At 54.9% G+C, this 10188-nt stretch overlaps 1 protein-coding gene across 1 annotated transcript; it reads right to left on the reverse strand.

The window, feature by feature from the left end:
- Positions 1-2522: 2522 nt before the first annotated feature.
- GDF11 (growth differentiation factor 11) lies at positions 2523-9391 on the reverse strand. The gene is made up of 3 exons (XM_060112606.1): positions 8921-9391; positions 3598-3995; positions 2523-3069 (listed from the first exon to the last, which is right to left on the reverse strand). The coding sequence occupies exons 1-3, from the start codon at positions 9354-9356 to the stop codon at positions 2689-2691; spliced, it is 1215 nt and encodes a 404-aa protein (XP_059968589.1). The 5' UTR covers positions 9357-9391; the 3' UTR covers positions 2523-2688.
- Between the last annotated feature and the right edge of the window lie 797 nt (positions 9392-10188).

The following is a 10188-nucleotide window of genomic DNA, read 5'->3' on the forward strand; positions in this document are numbered from 1 at the left end:
GGCCAGGTCCACACACATCATAAGATGGGAGAGGGGAGTACTAGTTCCCACTAGGTTGCTGGGCTGTGCCCCCAAGCCTCTTTACCCCGTGCCTCTTTGGGGGTGAGGAGGACCAGGGGGATGAGACTTCAACTCATAGATTTATGTTCATAAGAGAAAGACCCTCCCCCAAAGGTCTTTATTTGGTGGCATTAAAGGGGCATATTCTAAGTGTCCCCCAAGTCTAATGCCCCAGCTCTCTAGAATTTGTAGAGGGAAGTCACCTGATGCCTATTGCCCAGCCCCCACCCTGTGCCAAGATCAAGAGACACGGGCATTTGCCCTTGGAGGAGGCGTCTTCTGTTCTTCACTTCTCTTTTCCTTTTCTTTCCACCAAGGAAATGTGAACGGTGTTGATGGTCAGGTGTATCTTGTTCTCCAAGGTTGGGGCATAAGGAATGATGAAGAACGGGGCCAGAGAGGAGAGGCTGGGGGTTAGTATAGCTGCTATCTGGGAGGAGGCAAGTTGAAACACTTAACAGCCCTTGCCTGTTCCGGTACCAAAATATCTCACTTTTTCACTGTGGGAATGGGAATAAGATGCCAAAACTCACCAACATCACCTTTCCAAGGGTGGCCACATAGCTTTGCCCCTTCCACCAGCTGGGCCAGGCAGGAAAGTCATGCTCTTGGGAAGAACAAGCCTTCCAGGTCAGCTCTCCAGCTTGGGCTTACTTTAGTTCAGTACTGTTTGCATCAGACCCACGACTGCTGGCTCTACTTAGAGTGACTATTTTGCTGAAGGTTCTTTCCCCCTCCTCTCCTGACATCCTCGAGGCTCTTGCCTGGAGCCAAGAGGTCTGGAGGTGAGGTATGGATAGGGTATGGATCAGGAGGTTCTCAGCTCCTTGTCTTCAGGCACTGTCCAGCTGGGAGGCAGAGGGGAACTTGGACTCTGAAGCCTGGGACTCCTCTAAGCCTCACATCTCTTCACCACTACTCTGGTGCCCTGGTTATCTGTCCCACAGCGAGAGGTATTTTATGTCCATAAAGTGCCCGTGGTAAGTGCTCAGAATTCATCTCTTGGCTGTGGCGGGTGCTGCTATTTCTCATTCCATCGAGGGGAAGAAACTGAGGCACAGTGAGTCCAGAGGAGGGTGGGTCCAGATTGTGGGAGGAATGAATAGGCCCAGCTAGTGACCTGGAGTGGCAACCAGTTCCTGCCTGCTTCCTAGCTTTCCAAACCAGGGAGTCTCCATCCTTCCCAACCTCTGCCCTAACTGGCCTTGTCAGGTGCTTTTCCCCACTTGTATTGTCCCCTCCCTGCTGCCAGGTACTGCTAGATTCCAAAAATAAAAGATAAAAATAATTATAGACACTCTGCTCCTTTGTTCTACCCCCTTCCACCCTGAGCTTTGGGGTTGGGGGACTAAAATGTCCCCCTTCCAGAATCCCTTCCACCTTGGTCTGCTGGCTCTATTCCCTAGCCCAGAGCAGTGATTTGGATTCAAATGCCCTGTAACCTTCAGCCTCCTTACAGCTCCTTTCTTGACCCCTCCTGACCCTTCCCAGACCTGGGGACTCTGGGCTCTCTCTACTCTTCTTTTTATTGACCTGAAGATAGAGGCTGGGAGCAGAGGCATTCCACAGGCTCTTTGGTCTCTCTCTTGGCTGGGGGGAATTTGGGCATAAGCAGGCCACACCTGTGCCTAAGTCAGTACTATGAGGGTAGACCTGAGGGTTAGTTTTGTGGCTCTCATACAGATACTGGATGTTGAGCCCCTGCCTCCCACCCACCACCCCCCAGCTCCTAAACCCTAACCTCTTACTGTTTCTGTGACTGCTGGAATTCAATTCAACCCGTTTGGCTCAGGAAGGTTAAGTAGGGTGATTTTGGGTTGGAAACTTCCATGTGTCAGCCCTCTTGCCCTCTACTCCCATTCTCAACCCTGGAAGCTTTAAACAAGTGCTTAAGTAGGTGAGTATTGAGGAAGAACAGGGTTTGGGAGATAAGGGACAAATAGGGCACAGTGGGCAGGGGCCCATCTATTTCAGTAAAGCCAAATACCAAAAAATGAAAAGTCATAATAAATAAATAAATAAAATTCCCAAATCCTCACTTTTGCCCCTGCCCTCACTTCCCTTCCCCCACCCACTGCTGGAGGGAGAAAGGGAAGAAGCTAAGAATGGGTTTTGATTTCCTCTCTTAACAGAATGGTAGTCAGGGGATCTCCCCAGACCATACCAAGCCCCTCACCTTGCCAGTGGAAGAAAGGAGGCTTGGTGTGGGGCTTTCTCAATACTGCATTTCTGTCTCTTTCTCAGGGTTTATCTCTGCCTAGTCTCTGTCTCTTCTGCATCTCTATCCCTTTGCCTTCTTCTCACTGCTGCTCTTTTTGTTCCTCTGTCTCTATTCCTCTGCACTACCTCTGTCTCTACGTCTCTCTGTCTTCTTGCCAAACCTTCTCACCTCAAACCTCAAAAACTCCCCACCTGACCATGCCCCCCCTTCTCCCCCCTTTCCCCCAAACCCCTCACCCCTGCATTCCCCACCTGCCTCCCTCGGCCGTATTGCACACTGCTTGGGCAGGGAACAAGGTGTGATGCTCATCGAAGAGGTGGAGGGAGCTCTAGGGCCTGGGCGGAGGGGCTCAGGGCTGGGGGGTCTGGGGGTGGGGTCTGCTGGGGAGGCAGCCTCTGTCCCCCACCTTAGGAGCAGCCACAGCGATCCACCACCATGCCAGGGATCTTGCCGTAGATAATCTGCTGCTTGTCATTGAAGTAGAGCATGTTGATTGGGGACATCTTGGTGGGGGTACAGCAGGGCCCAGCAGAGCCTCTTGGGTTAGCCTGTTGCACCAAGTGGGTGTGCGGATACTTTTGCATGAACATGTACTCGCACTGGCCGGAGCAGTAGTTGGCCTTGTAGCGTTTAGGTGCGATGATCCAATCCCAGCCAAAAGCCTCGAAGTCCACAGTGAGGGGGTATCGGCAGCAGCGGGACTCACTTGAGTGCTCATCGCAGTCCAGGCCCAGGTTCCGCCGGGACCGTTTTGTGTTCTCTAGGACTCGAAGCTCCATGAAAGGATGCTGGGGGTGAGGGAGAGGAGAAATAGATGTGATAGAGCCTTGCAGAGCTCTTACTCCCTGTTTCTTCTCACCTGCCCCTCAACAGGGGCATCAGAACAGAGACTATTGATTTCTCAGCTTCTCCAACGCTCCCATCCCCAGCCTGCCTTTTACCCACTTTTCTTGCCAGCTAGCCACCTCTCCCTCAACTCACCTTCCCCAATTCTCTCTCTTCTGGCAACCTGATCCTCATCAGCCCCTTGGCCCAAGGTCTCAACAACACCCCACTTTTGTTGTCCCATGAATCTATTTACTCAAATAGATTTACTTCACCCCAAATCCAGTTTGCAACTGTTGCCCCCTTGGATCTCTGAAAAGCGATAGCACCCCATTACCACCACCTAACTCTCCTCTAGAATCAGCTCCGGGCCCTAGAAAAATAATGCTGGTCCCTAACCCACTTTACGTTTCTGGTCTACCATTTCCAACACCCCACCTCCTCAGGGCCAGGTTATACATATCTGCCAGTATCTCAGGCTCCCTGCTCACCAGCCCCTCGGCTCCCGGCCCCAGGGAGGTGACAGCCAGGTCTGTGCCACTGGGATCAAAGGCGTTGATCTCGATGCCCCAGTTGCTCTGTGGCTGGCGGAACCAGCTATGTAGTACTTGCTTGAAGTCGATGCTTTGCCAGTGGCCGGAGCGTGAGTGCAGGTCAATTTTGAGCGAGCGGATACGGATGTGACGCCGGCCTCCGCCCCCTCCCCCTGCGGTCCCTTCCCCAGTTAGGGGTTTCAGTCGCAAGATCTGCAGGTAGACTGTGGCTGGACGGGGCACAGGCCGGAGATAAACCCACAGCTGGGCCTTCAGTACCTTTGTGAACATCACCTTGGGGCTGAAGTGGAAATGGCAGCAGAGAGGGCTGCCATCTGTCTGCACCGCAGGGTCGGCTGATAAGAGAGAAGGGGGCACAGTATCAGCAAAGGGTGTCTGTGGAGGCAACTGGCAACTCAGACTCCTCAGCCTGTGTTTTCCAGTTCTTTACCCTTCTTCCCTGCCTGTCTTCTTGACTACCATGTCACTGGTACCTAGAACAGCACCCCTGCTCTCCCTGTAAGATAACGGCTCTATCAGGCCTTACTGATCTACACCCCTTCCTTAGTCTGTCTGCCCTAATGCAGAAGTTCCTCTCTACCAGATAACCTGCAAAGATAGTTGTTAGGGAATTCTTCCACCTGCAGTCTTCCCTTCCTCCAACTTTCCCTAGCACGTAGGGCTCCAACTTTTCCTGAACCTTTGATGCTCTCCATAAAAGCCAAAGCTCATATCACACCTGCTGTCCTCAGGTCACCTTGCCCCATTTCTGCTCTGTTTTGTCTGGTGGCCAGGTGGAGCCCGGCACACCCCCCGAAACAGATGGCCTCAGGGAATGGATAACCCAGGGTCCAGATAGGGAGCGTGGGCTCAATTTATTCCATGAAGTAAACCAGAATTCAAATCTAGGCTTCTTCCATCATTCCCCCCAGAAATAACACTCCCAAAAGAATGGAACCACTCAAGCACACCCCATGCATCTGACTGCTCAGTCCCTTGACCCTGAGAAAAGTTCCCTCAGCTGCTGCTTCCTCATCACCGTTAATGCCTCCACTTTTAAGAAAGGGAAGAACTACCTCCGTGTATTTTTTCTCCTACTTTCCCAAAGCATCAGAAATAGTATTCAGCACATCAGATCAACTTTAATCAGTCTTCTCTCCCCTAAGCTTCCTTTGGTTTCCCAGTTCAGTGCCAATAAGTCTTTACAAAGGTTTAACATCCCAACTTTACATTTTGGCCAATTTCCCCTTGTTTTGGATCATAAACTGACCCTTCTTGAGTTTAAAGGATGCTTCTCAATATCTGCCTCTGCTTCCATTTCAGCTCCGCTCAGTTCCCCTTTCTAATCTCTTAAATCAGTTGGGAGTGCCCTAAATCATGTTTCTATTGGATATTAATATCCATTCTCACTCTAAATAGCCTGAGGAAGAATCAGGAATGAGCTTCCAGAGCCATGTAAGGATGATCAGGAAGTCCAAGCCCTTATGTATCATGCCCAGGTCTGCATAATCACAGAGAATTTATCATCCGTTGTTTCATCAGCACTCCCCCACCCCCACCCTAGGAGAAGGAGGATACTTGAAGTGACATGGGGAGGAGTACTTAAAGATCTTCACATATTCGGGGCACAAGACACAAAGTTCCTTTGCAGCTTTCCCTTGGTTCTTTTCCAAAGTCCCAGGGCACTGGTAGTACAGTTATCCTCCAGCTGGAGCTTCAGTGATAGTACAGTGAGGTGGGGTTTGGGGAGTGGAGATTGGGGGTTAGGAGAGTCCCTGGGGCAGGGTAGCTGCTGGTGAGATGGAGAGTGACAAGCAACAATCCAAATAGCGTCCTCTGCCTGATTTCAGTATAGGGATTGTTTTATTTCCCTGCCTGTCTTCACCATTAGGTACTAATCTCCGTGAGAGTAGACACTGTGTCGATACTGTTTCTGTTTTGCTCACCATTGTTATTTCCTCCCACAGTACCGGGGCAGTGTTCAGTAAGTGCATGCTGAATGAACTCCCTAAACTCCCAATCTTAAATTATACAGGCAAGTGCCTGAAAGTTCTTCCTGGCATCTAAACACTGTTCTCCGACTACAGTTGAAGTGGGTTTAATCACTGCCTGACTCATTAACCAGTATCTGACCTTATTCACCAAGCTTCTCAGTGATACTGATAATAATCCTTGCTTCACAGGAGTGCTGAGCATTAAATAAGAATGTGAAAATAGCAGTAGTTTCTCAGTTGGTTTATCGCTAGTTTTCTAAACTCTAAACATACGTCCCTATGTAAGTTGACCCAAGGCTTAGTAATGGGGGACTGGGCTCCAGGGCCCCATCTCTCTAAGTCTTTGGTTCCTTCAGGCAGAGTCCCCCATCCTCACCCCCGGGAATCACCATACACTTCTCCCCCACTGGATATGAGGACAGTTGGTATCACAAGGGGACACGATGAAGACATTTGGAGAAAGAAAAGGGAAAGGAGAAGAAACAGGGGACTGGAGATGGTGAGGGAGATAAGAATAGAGAAGAGACAGAGATGAAGTCATGTTGGAAGAGACTGGCAGAGGAATGGAGAAAAGAAGGAAGAGAGTGGAAGATCATGGTAGGGGGAGAAGAAACAGGTTTGGGAGCTGGAGAACACTGGGAGAGGAGGAGGGATGCCAAAGGAGTGAGTGGGGGTTAAGAAGCTGAAAGGAGGGAAGTAGCTAAGACTAGTGGGGTAGAGAGAAAGGATGGAAGGAAACAGAGGGAGGAACAAAGAAGCAGGTAGAGCCACAGAGGGAAACAAGGGGCTTGAGAGAGTCCCCAACACACACACAGGCCCAGCTCCCAAAGGGAGGGGAAGGAGCCACATCTGTGTTGGATTGATCCGGGTTGGTGGCAGGCAGCAGGTCAGGTTTAGTAGGCGGCTCTGTTCTGGAGAGAGGTCATTGCACTATTTTCAGCAAAAGCCCAACCCCCTCTCTGCTCACCACCTCCTCCTCTTCCCTCACGCCCCACTCCCAAACACCAAACACACTTTCCTTACCCCGGCTGGAAGGCCTAGGGGCAGGAGGTTGGACTGAGAGGGCAGGGGCCTCTTGGTGTAGGGAGGAGAGAGAGAAACTGAGGGGCTGGGCTTGGCTCCCAGAAGGGCAAGGGGGCTGGGTTCCCAGGATGAAGGCTGTGGTGGGAGAGCCTGAGAGGGTGGAGGAACTAGGGCAGGCACTGCAGCCTAGGAGAGGTGGGGGCTGGGGTCCAGGGTTGAGGGCTGGGGGAGGGGAGGAAGGGGGAGGGGAGCAGAGGCCATCGCTGCTGACAAACACCTCCCCCGATTAGCAGAGCACAAGTCTCTTATTAAAGCGGGTCCCTGGGGATTAGACTATAAAAGTCTCTTTTTCCTTTTCCCCTCTCTCCCTCCCCGCCCCTCGGCTCCCCCTCCCTCCCTTAAGAGCTCAGCTTGGCTCTTAAAGGGGACGTACAATACCTGGATGGAGACCCAGTTCCCTAGTTATCCAAGTCCCGGGGTGGCAGGAAGGTAGAAGCCGAGGTGGGACCCCACCTGCTGGTGTCCTTCCCCGTCCTCCCCAGCCCCTGAGTCTAACCGGCATTTCCCAAACTGTGTGTGCAGTGTCTGTTCACTTCCTGCATCCCCATTACCAGAGCTAACTCTGGGCTCAGGCCTATTGGTTAAGAGATGCTAGGGATAGAGTGAGCAAGGGGAAGTCCTCAGCTCCATCACTCATTCTGGAAATCCTCACACACTGCACCACACAGACCAAAGTATCTTTTTCCTCTGCACCCTTCACCTTCTTCCAGCAAACTCTTTTCAGAATCCCTCTACCACTCTCTGTTTCTTACTGTTGGTATCCCCGCCCCCACCCCTGCCCTCAGCCAGTCTCAGACTGACCTTAGCTTCTATAAAGCAGACGCCTTAAGAGCAGAAGGGAGACTGAGGAACTCAAGACCAGATCCTAGGCCTTCCCACCCCCCACCCCAGGTTAGTTTCCTAGTCCTCCGAGAGTTCTTTACAGCCCTGACCGGTACTGTGGAGTTAGGGTCACAGAAAAACTGGTGGCAGTGTGAGGCACTCAGCCTCCCGGATGCACGCCTGGGTTCCTGTGCCTCTCCCTGGGGGGTGGGCCACTAGGACTCCCCTCAGCCCCCAGCTTTTTATGACCCATCTGCCAATAAACCGGTCTCCCCCTCTTCTGTTCAGAGCCATAAAACCAAACAGTTGTGGGGTCGGGGGCGACTTGCCAAACCACTAGGGCATAAGGGAGGGCCTGGCTCCCTAGAGTTGTTGGGATGGGGGAGATCTCAGTGGGGGAGGGGAAAAGGGAGTCATCTGACCTTAGGGGGAGCTGGGGGGTTTGCGGGGGGGGACAGTGTTGGCCTGGATTTTCCAGGCCATAAAATTTCAAAGCAGCTCAAGTCTATTAACAGGTTCATCTTCCGTTTGACCAGAGACTAGGATGCCTGGGTCCCCCCCTCCCCACCCCCCATCTATTGCTTTCTTTATCCCCCTAGGTCTTCCTCTCTCTTCTCAAGTCTGGTTGCGGCTAAGGGCACGTGCGATACAACACTAAGGTTTGAGCTGCCAGATGGGTGCCCTAAGCCCCAGCGCAATGGAGTTGAGTTCTCTGAGCTCGGTTAGTACCAAGAAGGCACAGCTTTCCCGGCCCCTTGGGAGACCTGGTGTCAGAAGGGCTCCCGATGGGACGAGTGCCAGCTGGGCTGACGGGAGGGATACAGGGCTCTGGGATCTCACTCCTGGGAGAAGGAGAGGAGCATTAGGTTTTCTGCAGCTCGGGGGGCGCGCTGCAAAGCCCAAGGTGGAAGGGGTGCTGAGTTGGTGCCAGGGCCATTGGGAGGCGGAGAGCACGGCAGCCCGGCTGGGACTGCGGGGGGTCCGAAGCCTCCCACTTCTGTTCTCCAGCCTCTCCACCAGGGCCCTTCAGGACTGAGTTGCTGTCCCTTGCCCTCTGCTGCAGGGGGACCCCAGCTTCCCCGAAACCCCACCACCACCACCACACACACACACACACACAGGGTGGGAAGCGGTATCTCGCAACCCTTTCCGTTTGCCCCCTCACCTCCGGGAGCGGGGCGTGCACACAACTCCGCAGCCCATCTCCACAGCTCGAAAAACTTGTGGAGCAGCCCCCGCCCCCCAATCCATCAAGTTTTCGCAGAAAAGGCTTTCCGGCCGGAGCAACCGGGAGCTCCCCGCTTCGGAGCGGGAGCCACTCACTTTCCCGGAGCCGGAGTGGGAGCCAGCACCCCACCGCTCATGCCCCGCCTCCCACTTACTCTCCTGGGCCATGCTAATGACAGTCTCGGTGGTGGCGTGGTACTCGTCCTCCTCCAGGAAGTCCTCGGGCTGCAGAGCGTCGCCCTGGAAGTCGTGCAGGTCCAGGATCTGCTGCAGCGGCGGCGCCTTGGGCAGCAGCTGCTTCACCACCTCGCGGCTGATGTTGGGCGCCTCCTTGAGCCGCAGTTTGCTCAAGATCTGCGACTTGATGCTCTCCAGGCGCAGCTCGCGGCTGTGCTGCCGCCACACGCACACGGGGCAGCCGTCGGGCTCGGGCGCCACGGACGGGGCCGGCCGGCTCGAGCGCTCCCCCCCGGCCCCCGCCGCCGCCGCCGCCGCCGCCGCCGCCGCGGGGCCCTCGGCCGCCTCCCCCCGGGGCCGCAGCTCCAGGGCGAGGAGCAGGAAGCCCAGCAGCAGCGGGGCCGCGAGCACCATGCTGGAGGGGAGGGGTGGGAGGACTGGGGGGCGGGGACGCCGGAGTCCCGCGGGGAGGGGGCGGAGGGAGGAGGGAGGGAGGAGGAGGGGGTCCGGGCGGCGCGGGATTGGGGGCTGCCCGGCCGAGGGGGGGCCGGGGGGGCCGGGGGCGGCGGGCGCGCGGGCGGGGCGGGCGGGCGGCCGGGGCGGGCGGCTGGGGGGGCCCGAGCCCGGGCCAGGCCCTTTATAGCCCCGGCCCCCGTGTCGTCAGCGGCCGCGATTGGCTGCGGAGCCAACAAAAGAGGCAGCGCTGTCATCCGAGGCGAGAGAGGGAGCCGGAGAGAGCCGAGGAAAAGAGAGAGAGGGAGGGAGTCGAGGGCTCAGAGAGACGGAGAGACAGAAATATTGGGGTGGGGGAGAGGAAAGGAGAGATAGAGAAAGTCAGAGTCAGAGAGACCAAGGAGAGACAGAGATAAAGGGGGGAAGACACAGACCAGAGGCACAGAGATAGAGCGGGAGGAAGAGGAGGGAGAGACAAAGCCGGGGTGGGGGGGGGAGGGTCAGAGGGGGGAAGACACAGAGAGGAGAGACTTAACTAGAGACAGAGAAGGAAAGTGACAAGCATAGCTGGGGGGAGTCACGAGACAAAGATAGGGGAGAGAGACTCGAGGGAGGAGAGAGGGTATGGCTAGACAGGGGGAGAGCTGGAAGTCTACAGATCCAGACCACAGGAGGTCAGGGGTGCACAGAGATGGGAACAGGGCAGAGGAGCTGATGGGACGAAGACCAGAACCCTGGGAATGAGAGAGGGAGAGAAATCAGGAGGGGGAGGCGGGGGAGGCCCAGAGACTGG

This window comes from Mesoplodon densirostris, chromosome 11, assembly GCF_025265405.1.
Source record: "Mesoplodon densirostris isolate mMesDen1 chromosome 11, mMesDen1 primary haplotype, whole genome shotgun sequence".
In the NCBI taxonomy this organism is placed as follows: Eukaryota; Metazoa; Chordata; class Mammalia; order Artiodactyla; family Ziphiidae; genus Mesoplodon; species Mesoplodon densirostris.